This window comes from Phyllostomus discolor, chromosome 4, assembly GCF_004126475.2.
Source record: "Phyllostomus discolor isolate MPI-MPIP mPhyDis1 chromosome 4, mPhyDis1.pri.v3, whole genome shotgun sequence".
NCBI classification, from domain to species: domain Eukaryota; kingdom Metazoa; phylum Chordata; class Mammalia; order Chiroptera; family Phyllostomidae; genus Phyllostomus; species Phyllostomus discolor.
The window spans coordinates 209683434-209703809 of NC_040906.2; the positions used below are offsets into that span (position 1 = coordinate 209683434).

The following is a 20376-nucleotide window of genomic DNA, read 5'->3' on the forward strand; positions in this document are numbered from 1 at the left end:
CACCCAGGGTTCTGCCCCCCGGCCCCACAGCGCGACCCTCCTGCCAGGACAAAGGTGCTGGCTGCAACGTTTCAGGCTCACAGACTAGTCTCGGTGAGCCTGGGGGCACAGGGACAGGCCCCCAGGGTCCAGCTCAGAGGCACACACGGGTCAGGGACACACCCAGCGCTCCCACTGTCCACCACGCTCCCTCCCAGGCATGGCCGCCTCTGGCTGCTCTAGCAAATGGCCTCAAGCTTGGCGGCTCAAAACAGCTTTCTCATCTTACAGTCGTGAAGGGCAGAAGTCAGACACGGTCTCGCTGGTCAAAGCCCGGCTGTCCACAGGGCTGGAGGCTCCAGCGAGAACCCACTTCCTGCCTCTCCTGCCTCCCGGGCACCCTGTCCTGGTGCCCAGACTCCTGCCCCCGTCTCCGCAGCCAGGGCACCCCGTCCCACAGCTCCCCCCGCCCCTCGCCCGTCCTCACCTGTCCTCCTGGCTGACCTTCTGCCAGGTGGGCCGCCACTCTCCCAGGACAGTGTCCCATCCTGACGACCTTAACTCGAGCCGTCTCTGACACCCTGATGCCCCTTCATGGCCCAGCCTCAGGCCCAGGGCCAGGGGAGGACACGGCTTCAGGGCCCCTGCTGTCCGGCACCCCACTGGTCCTCCCACCGCTGACCTGGCTCCCGTCTCTTGGAGGACTCGGGGACAGAGAGGACGCCAGTGAGTGGGCCCTTCCATTCGCACACTCTGCCGGCTGTTGGGTCCAGAGAGCTGCTGCTAAGCACCCGGCATTGCTTGGGCCCCGGGGCCGCCAGCCACAGCCCCGAGTGGCCCCAGAGAGGACAGCCAGCGACACAGAGGCTGAAGTGCAGCCACCGAGAATGGACGTCCTGGGGGCCCCACCACCTTCTCCCCCACCCGTCCAGAAGCAAACCTGCAGGACGGAGGTCTCGGGGAGAGACCCGCTGCCCCCACTCTGCCCCGGGGCCCGGCCATCTGGGACATGCATGAACACAGACCATGCAGGTCCAGGCACGACCCACGTGCTGGAATTTAGGCCAAAGCGAGAAAGCAGAAGCCGGAGAAAACCCATTTTGTGGGACTTCGTAGGCAGGTAGACTCCCTGCGGGAAAGATGGGTGGTCGGTGCTCAGACCCGGGCCCTACACGGGGGCAGCACGGCCGGTCACAGCCAGGCTGCCCTCTGAGGCCCAGCCTCTCCCCGCATGAGCTGTGGGGCCCAGGGCAGGGGACTGATGTCTGTGTGCCTCAGTTTCCCAGCCTGCCCAGTCCTCGGCCCATGCCAGGCGTCAGCGAGCTCTGGGCCAGGATGTGACCTCGTGGGTGAACTCTGAGTCACTTCCAGGGGCCTCGTCCCAGGACGCAAGGTGCTCGGATGCTAGAGGTGAGACCTGGCCAGAAGATTCGCCCGCACGTGCTTGCACCCCCAGTTGATGGGTGCACAGAGGGCGGGTGCAGGGATCCCCAGCGCCGACGGTCCCAGGCGACCTCCGGAGACCAGAGGCATCGGCACCCAGTGGTCCCTTGTGACCCGCACCTTTGTCCTGTTCCCCGGGCTCTCCCTCCTCGGGATCCACTGGAGACGCCCCCAAGGGCTCTGCAGGGGGTTCCGGCCCGGGGGCAAGGCCCCTCGGGGCATTATACCACGACCTGGCTGCCCGTGGAGGCGCCAGGAACACGCCAGAGGGCGGGCAGGCGGGTGCGTGGGAGCCGCACGCAGACCTGCCACGCTCCAGCCTCCGTGTCCCTGCCGACAGAACGGAGACCGTGTCTTCCCCCTAGAATCCGCGCTTCTCACGGGCACACAGGCGGTGGGCCCGAGGCAGCGCGAGGCGTCGTGAGAAGGGGTAGGAGTGAAGCTCTGCAGGTGCGGGAGGGGCAGCCCGCGCCGCGCTGTGGGCGGGCGGCGCGACCTTGGGCTGTGACCTTGGGCTCCGCCTGAGAGCACGTGTAAAGGAGCCGCATGCGGCGAGACCCCCGTGTGGAGCAGGCCCCCGCACCGGAGGAGAGCAGCGTGTGGCGGCATCTCCACGGCAGGCACCAGGCCTCTCGGACACCTGGGCGCAGCGGGGCCGCCACCGGGCTCTGGAAGGACGGAGAGAGCCCCGCCTCCCCGGCAGCGGCGGGCTGGCTCCCGCCTCGGGCCGACCCGGCTGCGGTGGAAGCAGACCCGCAGTCCCCGCGGTTCTGGGCCGGCTGCCCTGTGCCTGCAGACATCTGCCAGCCTGCACCTGGCGGGCCACATGGTTTTCCGTTTCTCAGTCGTCCTGAACCTCCTGTTCTGGCGTAATGCCGTCTTACTTCCTCTGCATGTCGTCGACCTTGCAGCATCACAGGTGGTTTCCACAGCAGTCAGCTTGGTCAGTGGGATCTGGTCACGTGAGCCATAACACTGAGCTTGGGTTCTGAATCACTTCACAGTGTTCCCGGTCCATTGGCTCACTCACCGCTCCAGCTCCGTCTCACCTCGGTCGGTGGAAGTGGAGGGAGGGCAGGCGTTCAGTTGGGGGTGAGGCCGCACGGACTAGCTCCCCCAGCTCAAGCCGGCCTCTGGCCAGGGCACCCCCAGGGCCAGTCTCCCTGAGCCCGGCCAGACCCAGCCTTCAGGACAGAGGATTCTGTCCCTCATCTGCACCCCCCCCCTACCCCACTGCCCTGCACCGAGCAACTCTTGCCAGGTTGCTAAGCCCGGCAAAAGGGCAGGCCCGACGTGTGAGAGGGCAGAGGTCAAGCGGAGAACGCAGTGAGAAGGCTCCAGGGGCCTGGGCGGCCACCCGGCCAGGGTGACAGGACTGTGTGGAGGGTCCCCCGGTGCCCTGGAGACAGGGAGTGTCCGTCTTACTGTGGGGTCGGTCCCACGATTGTCCACGTTCTCGACGCTCACCCAACTGTCACTCACGGCGTGCACCCTCCCCTCCGCACACGGCACTGCAGGCAGAGTCGTGAGAAAAGTGAAGACAGCAGCACGCCCGTCCGAGAAGGAAGCCCAGCGCAGTGGAGGGTTAGCACAGCCGAGGGGACGCCGGCCCTTCAGGAGGAAGCGTCCTGGGTTTCCCAGGGGCTGGCCGGACCTGGCGCCGGACTGGCCCCTTGGAAGAGCCGGGACCGCGCTGGCAGGGTCCTCGGCTGCCTCGGCCACAGCAGGCCGGCGTGTGCTATCGGTGAAGGGGCGTCCGCCGACAGGTCTGAGCACGGAGACCCCTGCTGGAGGCAGACCTGCGGGACCCAAGCCCACACCTCCCGCCCGGGGCGGGCGAGAGCGGCCACACCGGCTCGCGGCGCAGGCCCTGCTCCCGGGTTTCCCTGAAGTGGAGACACCCCTGCGAGTGAGTGCAGTTCAAGTGGGGTTGGGGGGAGGCTCATGCTGCGCGTGAACACGCATCGTCCTTAGGAAGATGGTCCCTGAGTTACTCCCACACAGCCAGCGTCGGGGCCCCTCCGGGGTTCCCGGGGCCACACCGCGGCGGGGCGTTCCGTCCCCAGAGGCGTGTCCGCGCCGCCACCGCCCGGCTCCTCACGTCCACCGCACGCGGGTCTCCGCCTTGACCTTCCGCAGACACTCGGCTGCTCTGTGGGAAGCCGTCCAGGCTCCGTGCAGCTTTCCCAGAGAACTCACAGGCCGAGGAAACCCTGCCCGTTGTCTGTCTGCGGGACGCCCAGAAGCCCCACGCTCCCCGAGCGCTCTGCACGGCCGCCATGCGCTCGCAGGAGCCAGGACGGGTCGGCGCGGCTCTGCGCTCGGAGACACCACGTGCGGCTCTCGCCTCGGTCCAGACGCCGCGTGAACACCAGCCGAGACCTCTCAGGGCCAGCGCCCTTGCTCACTTTCACACACTCCTGTGTGCGTGTGTGTGTGTGTGTGTGCGCGTGTGCTCGCACGCTCCTGGGCGTTGAGACGCTCCCCAGCTCGGGCACAAAGCTGGGGCCGGGTGCAGCGAGGACAAAAGCTGGCTGGCTCCGCCTTCCGGACGGCTGCCGTCTCCGGGGGGACACAGGCTAATCCGGCCACGAGGCCATCGGCACGCAGGGCAGGAACCCCGGTCCGGAGGCCCCGCCGGGGCTCCCCTGACAGCCGCATTTCTGAGGAGCTCGCAGATGACGGAGCATCCAGCAGATGGGAAGTCACGTGGAAGTCTCCGAGTCGGGAGGGGGACCACGTGCCAGCGGCCGTGTGGCTGCAGCTGGTGGCTGAGGGACAGCGGGAGCCGAGAGACGGTCAGGAGCCAGATCACGCAGAAGCCCGACAGACCGAGCCAAGCACTTTGAACTTCACGCTAAAGGTGCCCAGAAGCTGCCAGCTGATCGGATCGGGGGTGGCTCCCTCGGGCTTGTGCTCCGGAAGGCCTTGGTGGCAGTGCAGACAATAGGACCCTCAAGACGCTGCTGCTGAGAGACCGCTGTGACCCTCCTCCGAGGGGCTCGGCACAGCCCGCGGTCACCGGCCAGGTGCCTGGCCAGCGCCGGCAGAACCTGGACCCGAACCACTCTGCTCCCCAGACCACTGGACTTGCTGGGTTTGGTCTCCCCAGATTTCTGATCTGAGTCTGCTCGCTCGAGGACGGAAACCACCCCCAGATCGCTGCTTTTAGACACCTGTCTGTCTGTCTGTGCGTCTGTCCGGGGTGTGATTCTCTCAACGCTTCTGCCGGTGGCCGGCGTCACACGCACATCACAGGGGAGGGAGGGAGACGGCTCTCACTCCGCGGTGCCCGGAGCTCCCGTTCCGCCAGCCGTCGGCAGCGGCCCCCCGGCCACCGACCCCCATCGCGGGGGTCCCCCAGACCTGGTGTGGCTTCAGAGACACTGTCTAACGCTAAGGCGTCTCTTTTCTGAAACTGGACAGTCACAGCCTCTCACGTCTGAGAACTCTGCATACTTCCACACCACGGGAGCTTCCGCCGGCGCTTACATTCCTCCACTGACTCGGAGAAACGTCTCCGCCTGGGCCCCGCCGCCGCGTCTCCGCCGACCGACACGCCCCCTGCCCTCCCTTGCCCTCGCCCAGGTCCCGGGATTCGGCTGAAGGGTCCCCGTGACGTCCTGACGCGTCCGTTGTGCCCCGTGTGTCTGTGAGCTAGGAACTAGATCGACACATCTGGTCAGAGTCAAGTTCAGTTTCCTTTGCCGGAAGGGACTGGGCCGGCAGCTCGGGCGCGGGGATTCCCAGCCATGGGCGTGGGTCCTGCTCTGCCCGAGCAGGTCACTGGCTTGCCCGGGGAAGACAGACGTTCTTCCCTGGTCCTCAGGAGCCGTGGGAGGAGGAAGTGGGGGTTACCCGTCAGAACTTCGAGGTTCCTTCCCTCTCACGGCATGGACTGCACAAGAACGCCTGCATCCTCCGTGACCTCGAACCATCTAATGTGTGACCCGAGTCCGTCACCTTGGACGGGGAAGGACGCCACTCACCACGGCTCCGGGGTGACGGGTGTGAACGGGCACGAGCCCACCCGCCCCTGTGCCCCATCCCTGGGCCTGAGAGACATGCGGCGACTGTTGCTCTGCAGCACCCTGGGGTGTGCCGTCGCACCGCGTCGGTGGGGGCGGCGGGCCAGCGGTGGAGGGGGCTCGGGAGCCCTGCCGCTGCCCTCTTCCTTCCCGCGGCTGCTTCGCTGCGCCGGAGGCCTGGCCTCAGGAGCTTGTTCCAAGTCACCGCCGGGGTGGCCGAGGGGTCAGGGCAGGCGGCCTGTGTTGCAGGCACAGAAGCTCCAGCAGGCATTGGCCTCGCAGCCTGATGGGACGTGGGGTTGCTGGTGTCCGTCCGTCTCCGTCACTCACACACGTGAGAGTGGGCGAGCGCCCCAGGTAACACACACGCACCCTGCCTCTCCTCCCCAGGGAGACTCCAGAGTCGCTGCTGTGCGGTCGGGACCCAGTGCCACAACCTCCGGCAGGCGTGCCCCTCCCGCCCGGGGAGGAGCCTGTCCTGGGGGGGCCGACGCCCACACCAGGGTGCGGTCTGCCAGGCAGTAAGCAGCCTGGGGTCCGGAGCCACGCCGCCCCGGCTGGATGTTGCCTCTGCCACTCACAGACCCAGAGCCCCCACCTCCCCTCTCCAAGCCCGTTTCCTGCGCCGTGGCGTGGGAGGGACACGCTCCCGGCCCCAGCAGGACGAACGGGAGGGCCACGGGGGGGCGGCCCCCACGGGCCTGGCGTGTGGGCAGCTGTCGGGGCAGCAGGGGCGCCACTTCTGATCTGGCCAGACACACACACGCAGGGCAGTCAGGGCATCGGTGCTGCCCTGCGGGGGGGAGGTCTCCGCTGAGGCGACAGGAAAGCCACTGTGGACACTCCCTCCACGGGGGGCTTCTCCAAGCCGGCCCTGGAAACGAGGCAGGCTCGGCGGTGGGGGGGTGGGGGGGGAGCACGTGAGACTGAGCTGCCCTGCTGTGCCCGGGGGCCGCTTCGGGAGCCGTCCGAGAGGGGCCCTGGGAGGCTGCCCGACCGGCACGATGACCAGCAAGGCTGCTGCTGAGCAACCCGGTGAAACCAGGCAGAGACGCAGGCGGGCGGGAGGAAGTCGGGGGCTGCGTCCTGTCTGCCCTGGGGGGGCCCTCCCCCAGTGCCGGCGCTCAGGAGCAAGGCAGCACACCTCCGGCTGTCATTCATAGTATTTATTTTGGAAAAATATTTTAAAAAGGAATTTCTTCATTAACAAAACAGTAAAAAACTCAAATAACATTTGCACAATATTCCATAAATACATTTATATACAAAAAATATAGTCACATAGACCCGAAGTGCCTTTGTACATATTTACCAAACATTTAAATTATAAAAAATGAACATCGCAAAATACTCAAGCTTTACAGATATCATGAAAAATATTTTTACACGTCCGAAAAATAACACACATCTTTTTCCACCTAGAAAAAAACGCATTTCAGTATCAAAAAGGACGATGAAGGCAGTGTCTGTGATTCCAACTCAAGAAAGACTGGCTCATAAGAATCCGAAGCGCGCGCCTCGGGCGGTGCGCGCGCCTCGTGCCGTGACTCCGCCCACCCCCTTAAATATAAATCTTTAGAAGCAACTGTCCATAGTGCAATGTCGGCGCCGCAGAGAGGCGGAGCGCGGTGGGCGTCCCGGGACGGCCCGGGCCGCAGCCCGCCCGCGGCGCCGCCGGCTGGCCTCCGGGACCCGCGCCCGGCGGCCAGCCGGCCCTGGAGGTCTCTCCTCCCCTCGCAGCAGCAGCATCCGTCGGGGCGCAGGTCCTTGGAATTCTGTTCGGTCTAGGAGGGACGGGGACTTCGCCCGGCCCCCGCGCTGTCACACCTGCAGGGGCCGACGGGACAGAGCGGGGAGTTAGCTGGACAACCAGGCCGTGGCCGGCGAGCCCCGCCCACGGGGCCGCGCCCGGGCCCGCCCACCTCGGTGGCGATGACGCACTCGTCCTTCTCCGATATGACGTACACCGACTGGTACTTCGTGTCCTTGGAGGCGGAGTACGCCGAGTCCCGCCGCTTCCGCTCAGAAGAGTCTCCCCTGAGAGGTGGCGGAGGCAGAACCACAGTGAGAACACGTGCAAACGTCCCAGAGAAGGGCCAGGGCTCGGAGAGCACAGTCCTGCCCCCGCCGGCCCGGCCCGGCCCCCAGCACTCCCTGAGCCCCGGGTGCCCTCCCCAGCTGGCCCTCCTGCCCAGCCCAGCCCCCAGCACCCCGAGCCCCAGGGTGCCCTCCCCAGCTGGCCCTCCTGCCCGGCCCAGCCCCCAGCACCCCTGAACCCTGGGGTGCCCTCCCCAGCTGCCTCCCCTCGGGCTCCCTCCTGGCCCACAGCACGCACCCCCTGAGCGTCGGGGCGCCCTTGTCCCCTGCAGAGCCCGGCGGCTGGCACTTGGTGTCCCGCTGGCCGTGGGGGTCCCTGGCGGCAGCGTCATCGCCCTGCAGCTCCTGCACCAGGTTCGCGTCCACGCCGGGGTAGCGGGCCTTGAGGCCGTTCTGGCCGTTCTTGCCGGCCCCGCGGTCCCCGTGGAAGTCCACCTTCTTGTTGGTGTTCTTGATCTGCGTGGCCCCGATGACGCTGACGGAGACGTCCTTCTCGCGCTGGCAGTTGGCCAGGTTGTTCATGGTCTCCGTCTCCCCGCGGCAGGGGTCGGCGGGGGGCCGGCCCTTCTGCAGCCTCAGCCGCACGCAGACCACCCCCGCGGCGCAGCCCAGCAGCAGCACGAGGACCAGGACCACGCCCGCGCAGACAGCCGCCCAGGGGAAGGGCCCGGGCTGGCCCTCCACGTGCTTCTCGGAGAAGTTCAGCAGCGGCACGCGGGGCGGCTCGGGCAGCAGGAACTGGCAGTTGGGGCCCCCGTAGCCCCGGGCGCACTCGCACAGGTAGCGGCGGGCCCGCTCGTGGCAGGTGGCCCCGTTGTGGCAGGGCGCGTGCTCGCACCTGCTGACCGGGGCGCTGCAGTTCCTGCCCGTGTACCCGGGGGGGCAGGTGCAGGAGAAGGCGCCCACGCCGTCCCGGCAGGTGCCCCCGTGGGCGCACGGGGAGGAGGCGCAGTCGTCCACGTTGTCCTCGCAGCGCCGCCCCGAGAAGCCGGCCCGGCAGCGGCACAGGTAGGCGTCGCCCAGGTCCACACACTGCGCACCTGGAACGCGGGACGGCGGCCGTCACTCTCCACCCCGCGGACGTCCCGAGGCGCTTGCTGCGTGCCCGCCGCCGCGCTGCCCACGGGAGAGACACGGACGGCCCAGGCAGCCCGCGGCCGGGGGACACCCCTGCCCTCCACCGCCTCCCGCACACGCGGGGCGCCGGCCTGGGTCCCCAAGCCGCTGCGTCCCCTGAGCAGCTACACCTCCCGGGGCCGGTGCACAGCACCCGGCCGCCACGCCGCGGCCTCACAGCCCCCCGCGGAGGGGCCCAGGGGCCCAGTCCAGAGAGCCCGAGAGAAGGGCAGGGTGAGGCAGAGAAAGAAGGGGCCTGTGCTTGCGCAGCCGCCGCCTCGCTACAGACGAGGCGGCAGGCCCCCGGGGGCTTCGGGGACTGCCACGCCCTCTGCTCTGCACGGACAGTGAGGCTGCAACGACCCTCCTCCAGGGGAAGCTGCCCTTGATCTCCCTGTCTACTGCTGCAGCTCCAGAAGCTTCCAGAAGACCCCGCCTGTCCGGGGCCCCACGGTGGGTGCTCCCTGTGAGTTCGGTCAGGGCGTCCTCTCCACACGTCCGCACAGACACGCAGACGGCTCTCAGGCTGGACGGCGGCCGGAGCACCACCGCCGGGCCCTGGTGGGCTGTGAGACCCGGAGCGAACTGCAGCCCCTCCGCCACTGGCTGTCCCCGTAAACCTGAGCCACATGCGCGGCCTGCCCTCCTGCTCCCTGGACGTTCCCAGGCTCGAGGACAAAACCCCCACAAAGCGCCCCTGTGTCCAGGATAAAGGGCCCACAGACTCCAGGCAGCCGGCAGAGCCCCAGACCCGGGCCGAGACCACACGCGAGCTCCTGACGCGGCGCGTCCCCCGCGGGGCCGCCCTCACCGTTGGAGCAAGGCGAGGAGCTGCAGGCGTCCACCTTCTTCTCGCAGTTGAAGCCGGAGAAGCCCGCGGGGCAGCGGCAGCTGTAGCCCCCCTCGGGGCTGTCGGAGCACCGGCCCCCGTTGAAGCAGGGGCCGTCCGCACAGGCCATGGCGCTCAGCTCGCACGCCCTGCCGTAGAAGCCGGGCGGGCAGGTGCAGGAGTAGCTGTTCTCCAGGTCCTGCGTGGTGGGGAGGGTGAGAAGGCGTCCGGGGGGCTCCGGGAGACCCACGGGCCCCGCGTGCAGCCGGGGCCCACGCGGCCGGGGGCCCGCCGCGCCCGCACTCACCGTGCAGCTGCCCCCGTTCCGGCAGGGGCTGGCGCCACACTCGTCCACCTCCGCCTCGCAGGTGGCCCCCGTGTACCCCGGCCGACAAGAGCAGGTGTAGCTCCCCTGGCCCGTGTTGGTGCAGGTGGCCCCGTTCTTGCAGGGCCGATGGTGGGTGCAGTAGTTGAGGTCTGGGGGAGGAGGGCGCAGGGAGAGGAGAGCGGGGGAGCCCCGGGTCAGGCTGGGGAAGCCCGCACCTCCCGGAGGGAAGCCGGCTTCCTGCAGGGGGCGGGAGGCTTACCCTGGTTGCAGAACAGGCCCCCCCAGCCTTCCTGACAGGTGCACTGCCAGGGCTGCTGGCAGGTGCCGTGGAGACAGCCTGGGTACCGAATGCACTGGTCACAGTACCGACCCTGCCAGCCCACTCTGCACCTGGGGGAGCGAGCAAAGGGTCAGGGGTCGCTGACATTCCTGGGGGACGGCACGGCACCTCCCACCCACTGAGCACCGTCTCTCCGCAGGCAGCACCGACACCTGCTCTCACACAGGCAGGACAGTCGTCTCCTCGGGGCCCCGGGGGCCGGACCCCTGGGGGCTGCACCCCTGGGGGCTGCCAGGCAGCAGCCCTCGAGGCTCCCCCGGTGACCCGGCTGCACCCCAAGTCCGAGAGCCACAGAGCTGAACCCTGTCACGTGCAAACTGCTGGCTGCCGGTGCCCACCACCCGTGAGCTGCGGTGGCCGACGGCCCACGACCTGGCACACGTCCACGCACCACTCAGTGGGAACGCCCAGGACCAGCCCCCGCGGGCGCGTGGTCACCCACAGGTGCTCCGCACACCCACTCGCCGCACAGGGACCGCGAGAGCGGGAGGACGGCTTCCGCAGACTTACTTGCACTCCCCGGGCTTCTCACAGTGCCCGTGCTGCTCGTCGCATCCGGGCAAGCAGATTGCTGCAGCGAAGAGAGAGAGCGCGGGGTCAGGCCCGGGGCCTCCCGCAGCCGCCGGCGCCCTCCGAGCCCGGCGGAGCTCATCCCCGCCCTGCCTGGCGACTGTGGACTTTCGGCAGTCAGGGTGAGCATTCTTCTTAACACAGCCGCTCCGGGACAAAAGACCGCGGAAGCCCCCACCCCCACCCATCCCCTTTTCTTCTGAGCGAGGGTCAGAAGTCCTTCCCCCTCCTCCTCCCCCACTTCCCAATTCTATGCACAAGCTCCACCTCTTAATACCCAGAAAGTGTGTGTGCAGATAAGGGTGGACAGCTGGTCTGCACAGCACCAGGGCAAGACAGCTGCTCTATTGTCTGCTCTCTCCCAGCAGCTGCCCCGCGCAACAATACGGGCCCCTCACCCCGGCCCCCACCCCGCACACACCCCGGCGTGCACACACCACACACACACGTGCACGCGCGGCCTCTCCGCCAATGGGCACGGGCGTGCGGCCCCGCGCCTGTCCCCGCGGAGATCTAATGGCCGGCACGCGCGCACGGGGGGCGGGGAGAGGCTCCAGTGTTTGAATAAGAAGAAGAAAGTTGGAGTTCGCTGGCTGCCCGGCCACCCCACCGTGCAGAGGAGTGAGGACGGGAGGGCAGGCGCAGCGGGCCTGGCCCCAGGGGCCTGGCTGGGGCTGGGCTGGGCTGGCTGGCTTCCCGCCTGGTTATGAAACTCATTAACAAGCCGCTCCACAAGTTTTTAAGACAACACAGCCAACCAGCCAAGGTGGAGCTCCAAGTGCTCACCGAGCCAGCACGAGGCTGGGTGCAAGGAGCCACTCTCACCCCAGGCGCAGACCCCCAGGGCCCCCCCGGGGCCCCCGAGGGAGGGCCCTTCCAGGGAGCAGCAGTGCTCCACAGCGAGAGAAATGCGGTGGGGACTGGGGAGCTCCGGGACCCACCCGGACTGCAGGGACATCCGGGCCCTGGGTGCACAGGCGGCAGTGGGGACCCGGCAGGCTGGGGAGAGGCCAGCTGGGGCCCAGCTGACTGGGCCCGGGAGCCGGCGGGGTCCTCAGCAGCCCCCGCTCCCCTGCTCTGGTTCCCTGCTACCACAGAGCAGCCGCCCACTCTGTCGGCTGTCTGTGGGGCAGCGCTGGATGGCAGGCGGGGGCCTAGGTCACCCAGGAAGGCCCTTCTCTTGCAGAAAAAGGGCTGGGGGCCCACCCCCACGCACAGCCAGCCCACACGCACACCCTCCCATGCCCCCAGCCCCCACGAGTGACAACGTCCCGCAGTGTGTGCACGTCACACAGGGTGTCTGCAACGCGGGGCGGGGGGGGGGGGGGGGGCCTGGGAAGAGGCCAAGGGCACCGGCTCCAGAGAGAGAGCTCAGCACTTCCAGTGACACGCTGCCCCAGCAGAGAACTTGGGCTAGCGCAGCCCCCGGCACACAAACGCTGCCCTCCGTTCCTCCCTTCCTTCCTCCCCTCCCTCGCCCTCCCTGACTTCCTGACCCCGGCCCTGTCTCCAAAGTCCGCCGTGATTAAGAAGGGCAGCTTCCCATAGCGGAAGTTAGAGTGTCTGAGCTGACCCCAGCTCCCCCACTGGCTGACCGAGGTCCTGGGCAGTCTCTGCAGTGCCCCAGCCTCGGTGTCCCCTCCAGAATGCCTCTCTGGTGCTGACAGCCTGGGTCCCAGCTCGCAGGATGCTCCCCCCGCCCCCCGCCCCCCATCCCCTGAGGGAGACAGCGGCCCCCTGCCCGCCGGGACCCACCTTCAGTGCAGTACTGGCCTTTCCAGCCAGGGTTGCAGACTTTCCCCCCCCTCTCCCCGCAGGTGAAGTGGCCGAAGGCGTCGTCCCGGGGGCGGCAGAAGACGGAGCAGCCCTCCCCGTAGTAGTGCTCATCGCACACGAAGCGGTAGGAGTACTTGAGGTCCGTGCGGCCGCTGCTGTGCAGGTCCTGGGACCACTGCTCGCCCACGGTCAGGTGCCGCTGTGTGGCCAGGCGGCTGATGAGCCTCTCCGGGTTTTCTGTGGGCAGAGGAGGCCCCTGTGGGTTCGGGGGCTCGGGGACCAGGCCCGCTGCAAGGGGCGGGGGCCGGAGGCCTCTCCTGGAGCTCCCGGAGCAGCGACAGGCAGAGTGAGGACGGGGGCGTTCGGGACTGGGAAGGCAGGACTCAGGTGCTCAGCAGAGCTGGGGAGGCAGGCACCTGCGTTCGGGAGCTTCCGGGCCTGTTTACCTGTTGCGAGGTCGTCGGGAGAGTCTGTGTGCAGGGCTTCGATGATCAGAGAGAAGGTGCCCTGGGGACAGGGAGGAGGCAAGAGAGGCTGGCACCGACCCTCAGCCACTCGGGGCCTTGGGGGGCCGTGGGGACCCGGCGGGGCGGCCCGGCCACGGCGGACCAGCACACTCGGCGTGTCCTGGGGGGGGGGGGGTCTCTGCCTCTGCCGCCTGTTTTCACTTTCCTCGAGGAAATGGGGGGACTTTTTAAAGAGTGGTTTCCTGGTGTGTGTTTTTAGCCTGTTAGTACAGGATATCACGTTTAAAAAAAAAAAAAAAGGACTGCGCGGGAGCAGGCAGGGCTGGAGACTGTGCCTCGGCTCTCCAGGGCTCGGGCCCACGCGGAGGGGCCCTGGGCCGCCCTGCTGCAAGGCTGACCACGCGACCCGCTGTCCGAGAGCAGGGGCCTGGGACCGTCTCACAGCCCGGGCTCCCTCGGCTTGGGGGCTGGGTACAGTCTGGATGCGGAAACTCCCGGACCCCGCCTCTTTGCCTCTCCCTGCCCGGGCTGTCACCCTGCCACCGGCCCCGGCCCCCGCGCGCCCCGCCCCGCCCCGCCCCGCGCGCAGGTGCGGCGCTCACCGGCCAGGTGAAGCCCAGCGGGAAGCGGATGGGGTTGCTGAAGGCGGGGTCCGCGCCCGCGCCCTCGGGCAGGCTGAAGGAGTCGACGCCCAGCACCGGCGTGACGGCGCTGCCGTAGGTGCAGGGCGGCTCGGGGGACACGCTGGCCTGGTAGTGCTTGAGGCAGACGCGGAAGAAGGTCCTGCAGGCGCACGGCGGGGGCCCCGCGCCGCCGCGGCAGCAGTTGCTGTTGCCCAGCTGCCCCTTCTTGTTGACGAACTCCTGCAGCTTCAGCTCGAACACCCCCGAGCCGCCGACCTGCGGGGGGGACGCGGCGTGAGCGCGCGGCGGCGCCGGGGTCCCTGTTGCTCCACAGTCTGCACCTCGCGTGCTGCTACCTGACCCCACGGGGCTCCTGACAACTCACCTGGCACAGCAGGGCCGAGACCAGGGCGAGGGCCAGGGCGCACCGGCGGCCCATGATGCACCTCCCGGCACGCTCGCTCTCCGGCGGTCCACCGGCTCTCTTCCAGGAAACGCAGCAGCTGGGAGATGCGAGGGACAGAGTGCGCTCGGAGCAGCGTGGGTGGGGAGTCCGGCTCTGCCGGGCCGGGACGACCAGGACTCCCTTCTCCTGGGGTCCGGCCCGGCTCGGTCCAGGCCGAGGCTTCTTGGATCGCGCTCGGCGACTGAGGCAGCTGGGGATGTGCGAGGAGCAGGGCTCGCTCAGAGAGAGTGTTCCCGGAGAGGCAACTTTCGGTTTCCCCGTCTTTTCTTTCAATCCACGAGTGGGTCAGGGTCGTCTGCTTCCTGGTTTTTTTTCTTGTGCGTCTTCGCAGGAAGAAAAAAAAAGGGAGAGAGAGGGAGGGACAGAGAAAACGTCCAGTCAGCTTAGTTCCCAAGGCGCTGCGGAGGCTCCTCCGCGTCCGGCGAGAGGCTCAGTCTGGAAATCCACGGAGCGGCGACCATCCGGGGCCGGCGGAGCGCGGGCCGGGCCGGGCCGGGTCACTGCGCGGCGGCCACGGGCGCTCCGGAAGCAGCCTGGGCCCCCGGTACCTCCGGTGCCGCCACAGAGATTCGCGTCGTTCCGAGGAGCCCAGCCAGTGCCATCCGAGTAAACACGCGCGGAGCCGAGGCGAGTCGTGGGAGGAGGCTCTGCGCGCCGCGGCCCGTCCTCCGCCACGATCCGCCCTGGCCGCCGGGTCCCGCGGGTGCGCGCCGAGGGTCTGGCTCTCGCCGGCGCCGCGCCCTTATATCCCGCCGGCCGCCCGCATGGCTAATGAGATGCAAATGAGCAGCCCCCCAATCTGGCGAGAGCTGTCACAAAGAAGCCACTTTTCCAAACCCTCCTCTCAATGGATCGCCAAATGGTCAGTGAGCTGTAAAATGTGCAACCCTCCTCCCCACCCCCACCGCTCCCCGCCTCCGGCCCTCCCCTGCGCCCGCCCCCAGCCCCCCCTTCCCCTTCTCGGCACAAAACGCACTCATTTACATTCCTGCAAAATGTTCCCCGCGAGAATCCCCTCCGATCCCCACACTGGTGCCGCCACCCCCGGCCTCCTCGGCTGCCGCCCCGGCCACAGGCTCCGGGAGGCCCACGGGGACACGCGAGGCGAGGCGGCGCCGCGCCTCCCGCTCGCCCGCCCACCGATAGCAGCCGGACTGGTGCGCCGGACACGACCCCGGCGACTGTCCCGGCTCTGACGCCGTCCCACTGTCTCCTCGCCCGGCCGCGTCCCGGGGCTTCGGGGGCGGGAGGGGGATGAAGTCAGAGGCCCGATTCCCAGCGGCCCTCCTTCTCCGGGGCGGCCTCTTCCGAAACTGGAGTCTCCGGGACCGGGAGGCCGGGGGCGCGGCAGGACCCGGGCACGGGCGGCGGCCAGAGGGTGGCGAGATCGTAGCGGCAGTTTCGAGAAGTTTGGGAAGGTCTGACACCCATCCACCTCCCGGCCGAGGACGGCGGCTCCGCGTCTGGGCACACAGAGCCCGCGCGCAGGGCGGGGTCGGGGACGAGCCCGGCGGCCCCGGGGACCGGGTGTCCTCGGGCCCCTGGGGGCGGGGTCCGGGCAGTGCGTTCCCCCGCCCCCCGGCGGCCGGGAGATCCTGACGCCTGAACCTACAGCCCCTCCTTCCCCCGGCACACACGCACGCCCTTCCCGGCGCGATTCTCGGCCACCGCCACCTTTCCCGGGTCTCGGCCCCTCTCTCCTGGGCATTCCTCCCTCGGCCTCCCTCCGCTTAGTAAAAAGTGAGTTTGGTGTGTGTCGTTCGCGTGGCTGTCATTAAGGCAGTCTGTTATTGTGCGAGCCTGAATCAGTGGCTCTTTGTGCGCTCAGCTGTATGGTAATGCAGACCGCACCTGCTCCCCGCACAATGCGCGGAGAAAGAGCTCCCCTCCGCGCGCGCCGCGGCCTCTGCGACAACGTCCGGCACATGCTCCGAAGACCTCGCCCGCCCCCCCCCCCAGCCGCAACCTTTACACAACCATCACCTTATTAGCTTTTTACACGTCCGTCAGACACTAGAACTTTTGTTTTCTTTTTTTTTTTTAAGGGAAATGAGTTTATTGGGAGGGCCAAGAACACACGTATCACACAATGAATTATCGAAATCGCTCTCATGCTCGCGGGCGCAGGGCAGAATCAAGGTGGGGCGGGGACTCCTCCTCCGGCATCCAGCTTCCTGCCCGGCGCGCTCGAGGTCTCTTTGCATCGCTGTTCGCCTTCACCCCACCCCCTACCCCCGCGGACACACGTGCGCGCACACCCCTCCTCGGCTTCCCGGGCAGGAAGGTGTGAGTGCTGGAGAAGGTGTCCTCTGGACAGCAGCCCAGCCCAGCGACAGGAACTTCGCTGTAGGTGCTGCAGCCGCCCTCCTGGTGGTCACAGGCACCGTCCTGCCAGCATGGGGCTTTCGCTGGGACAGACGTCAAGACCACCACATAGGATAAACATCCAAACCCCTGTGAACAGCTATCTGAGGGTCACCTGCCGTCATTGTCCACGGAAGTCCCTCCAGCCAGGCAACGGGACTCCCGCTTCTGCGGCTCCCAAACACCCTGAGAGTTTCAGGATTCACAGACACAGACCCTCAGGTCCCCACTGCTGCCTGGTGGAGAAGCAGAGAAATAGTGGGTAGTAACATGTAAGGCTGAGCAGGGAGAGGCAGGCTTGGGCTCACCAGAACCCCCTACTGTTCGGTTCTGAACCGTCGGAAACCTCACCGGCTGCTGCGCCCCCACGCCGGCCCTCCCGGCGGGCCGCCTGCCCGCGGGCTGTGCGCGAGGACTCACCGCCCTGGCGGGCTGGCCAATCCTAATTTAATCTTGCCACCTAGTGTCAGCATCCTTTTTTCATTACAGCCACATTTCCCCTGGAAGCGAGTTCCTGAGAACTCCGGTTCCCTCAGCACGGGAACTGGTGTGTGCGCTCGCACGCAGGGCGGGTGGGTGGGTGTCGGCTGGGAAGGGAGTGAGAGGCTTCCGGGAGCTGGAGACACCCGAGGGGGAGAGGGAGGTGAACTCTGGTGCTCTGTGCCTGAGCCTGGGAGTAGGTGCAGTGGGAAACCGAGTGTCAGGAACCTTTCAATTAGAAAGTGGAAGTGGGGAACGGCCCGTGTGAATGCCTGTTTAGAAAACTGGAAATCAGAAGTTCCACGCGCAAGGGCTTAAGCCTCGGGGGGAGAGCAGTGCCCCAGACCCTTAACAAACCCCCCTCGGCATCAAGTATTTGTTAAGTTGACATGGCACAGATTTCTCGATTACGGCGGCAAAGCGGAACTGAAAGGCGTCGTAAAATCCATCAGAATCCTGCCCAAAGCGTTCATTCTTTTCCAACTTAATTTATGCCACGCGATTCTGTATTGGGGAAATCAGGCAGAACGAGTCTTTCTTCTCCTCCCTCCTCCCCTGTTCTCCTCTCCTCCTTTCTTCTCCTCCTCCTCCTCTCTCCCACTCCACGTGGGCGCCCCCCTCTCCCTCTCCAAGCCAAGCTGAGGGAGACTGTTTAACTTCAGCGTTTCTATGGGAGCCTGTTGTAGTTTAACTCCTGCACACCAGTAGCTGGGACGAACAAAGGAGAGACTCGAGGCCCAACTATTCGCCCTTTCTTTGCACTTTAATTTTCATTGATTGGGAAGACAAGGGGAGCCCTTGGGGATTCAGGCTGCAGGGGGATGACACGCCTTTAGACGCCATCAGCCCCCTAGCCAGCCATCTGCTCCGAACCAAATGGCGTTTTTTCACTCCCTAACTGCGTGTCTCTATACTCCTGCTCCCGGCGCTCGAACCCCCTAAAAGCAGAGGGAGCGTAAGCCCAGTGCGTTCAATAGACTTTCTCCTCCTTGGCCCTGGCAGCCAGATCCCCTCCCCACACACCATAAATCCTCACCTTGCTCATTAGGAAAAAGCAGGAAACTTTCTTTTAAATACTTTTTGATGTCTCAGCAAATTCGCTGTACAAAGTGAGGCTCATTAGGACTGAGAAGGCACCCCATACATCAGACGCAGGAGTGGAGGGGGACAGACCGCCCGGTGCTGGGCTGCACTCGCCGGGCACTCCGAGCAGGGAACCCCGGTGGCCCCGGTGGCCAGGGCAGAACCGGGGCTCGGCAGCCGCTGCGGAGCTCTCCGTTCACTGGAGACCCTGACTACCTCACCAGCCACCCTGTCGGGGCTCTTCTCCAGATTAAATGTGCCCGTGCGCAGCAGCGAGTGTGACCGACTCACGCGGTCACGCGGTCTTGTGTCAAACCGGCTTTCACCGGGAGAAAGCTGTCCTTTTCTCAAGGTGTGTGTCGGGGGCGGGGGGGGGGGGGGGGGGTTGCTCTGGGCAGATTGCAGTAAACAATGCCCCGAGTCCGCCCCAGACTCCGAGCCAGCCATAGGTTCAGTTTTCTGTGTAAACAAGTCTGGAGACTTGAGTGGGGTTTGTGTTTTCATAGACCAACCGAAGACTGTATACCCAACAGAGAGGTTCTCTTATTCCGCAGAAGAATTAGGGTCCTTGTTCAGAACAACAAAATAAAAAACTTCCAGGAAGCAAATCTGGTGTTGACCAAACATGCCAGCTTACTTGAAAAAGGAGGAGGAGGAGGAGGAGGGAGCCCCTAAAGCGTGGCTCGTCATTAGTATTGGTATCACATCTCCCACCAGCTCACCCTCTGCCCACTCTCCTTCAGCCCCAGCCCCAGCCCCAGCCCCAGCGGCTGGAGCAGCGGGGGCTCCACCTGCCCGCTCCGGCGGCAGGAAGGCAGGGCGCCCCTGAGGATTTGCGTGGGCGAACCCTTCCTCTGGGCCCTGCGGGGAGCAAGGATGCCTCCGCCGGACTCCTTCAGGCTGTTTGGAGGGGCAGATGCCGGAGACGCGTGCGCACGTACAAGACACACTGTCCTGAGCGTGGACACGGCTGTATGGGCACTGGATTTACGTCTGAGCGAGTCCAGTGGCTAACGGTGCCCGCTCACGGCAGCCAGCGATGCTCGGCCGCTGCGCCCCCAACACCTGACGACTGGGTCAGGGGCACTGACCCCTTTTCCCAACAGCACAACTGCCTTCCGGTGTGAAGAATCGATATTACCCCTTTTGTGGCCACCCTGGCAAAAATGTGCTGCGGAATCTCAGTGGTTCCTGAGTGCCAGGAGACGAAAAAGGTTGAGAATCGCTGACCTACGCCGTCCGTTCACGCGCCGCCGGAAAGAGAAGGGGGCGGGTCCAGCTCGTCTTCGGACGCCGGGGCTTCCCTCCCCGGGAGGGTCCCCCACGCAGCGCGGGCGGGGCGGGGGGCAGCCCTCTCCTGCCCTCCTGGCGGCAGGTCCGGGACGGAGGCCTGGCCCCGCAGACGCCCGAGACAGCGACCCCGGCCCGCAGGTCTGTGTGGGGTTGGGGGAGGGGCGACAGGACCGAAACCCCGTGAGCAGAGTCGGCCCTGAAGGCTTCTCGCGGGCCTTTTCCCTCTGACCGGTCCAGGCCGGGCCGCTGGAGACCCCGCGAAGGAGGCGGTGGCCCTGGCTTCCCTGCGAGACCGGCTCGCGGCGTGCTTCGTAACCTCTCGCTTTTTCCAGGGACCAGCCGCGGTGGCCAGGGGAAGGAAGGAGCGCCCCACCCCACGTGGTTAGCTTTGAGGCTGAGGGTGCGGGGCGTTTGGGGCCGGCCACCTCAGCCGCGGCGCGGAGGCGGAGGCCGCGGCGGAGGCCGCAGGACTGCAGGTCCTTGCAAAGGCATGCGCGGATTTGCATGAGAAAGGGAGGGTCGCGTGGCTCCGTCGCCGCGGGGACCGAGGGCCGCTCGGCCCCTCCCCCCGCGCGGGCACGGCTCCCAACGCCCCCACTGCTCCCCGCACCACCTCTCGAGCACCCACTCCGCCTGTGTCCCTCCCTCCCCGGGCCACGGCCCCCCCCCACCCCCCGCCGTCTCCTCGGCTGCGGCCGCCTCTCCCCGAAACCGCGGATCATCTGCTCGGGGCCGCGCGCCCATCTCCATGACAAAGCACGTGTTTACCTGGCCCCGGCCCCGGCGGGCGCGCCTTTGTCCCGGATCAGATGACCCAGCAGCTGCTCCGCCGCGCGCTCCTCACCCCACCCCCCAGCGGCCCCTCGGACCTTTCGGCAGCAGAGCGCGCCGGGCCGGCGGGGGGCGTTAGGTGGAGGCTGCTGTGCCCCCGGGCCGTGGACTCCAGCGCTGCGGAGGGCTTCCTGGAGGCGGTGGCGGCGCCGGGCCCGAGGTTTCCCTCCTCGGGGCGCCTGTGCTGGGCTAGGGAGGGGCCAGGTCGGCTGGGATCTGCGGCGGGCCACCCCCTGCCGCTGGGGGCCTCGCTGCGGACCCTG

At 67.1% G+C, this 20376-nt stretch overlaps 1 protein-coding gene across 1 annotated transcript; it reads right to left on the reverse strand.

Annotated features, from left to right (window-relative positions):
• Positions 1–6872: 6872 nt before the first annotated feature.
• Positions 6873–14958, reverse strand: DLL1 (delta like canonical Notch ligand 1). Its single transcript, XM_036024998.1, has 11 exons — positions 13982–14958; positions 13576–13872; positions 12953–13013; positions 12486–12743; positions 10671–10731; positions 10080–10210; positions 9800–9969; positions 9475–9691; positions 7786–8587; positions 7373–7487; positions 6873–7277 (listed from the first exon to the last, which is right to left on the reverse strand). The coding sequence occupies exons 1-11, from the start codon at positions 14033–14035 to the stop codon at positions 7272–7274; spliced, it is 2172 nt and encodes a 723-aa protein (XP_035880891.1). The 5' UTR covers positions 14036–14958; the 3' UTR covers positions 6873–7271.
• Positions 14959–20376: the final 5418 nt, after the last annotated feature.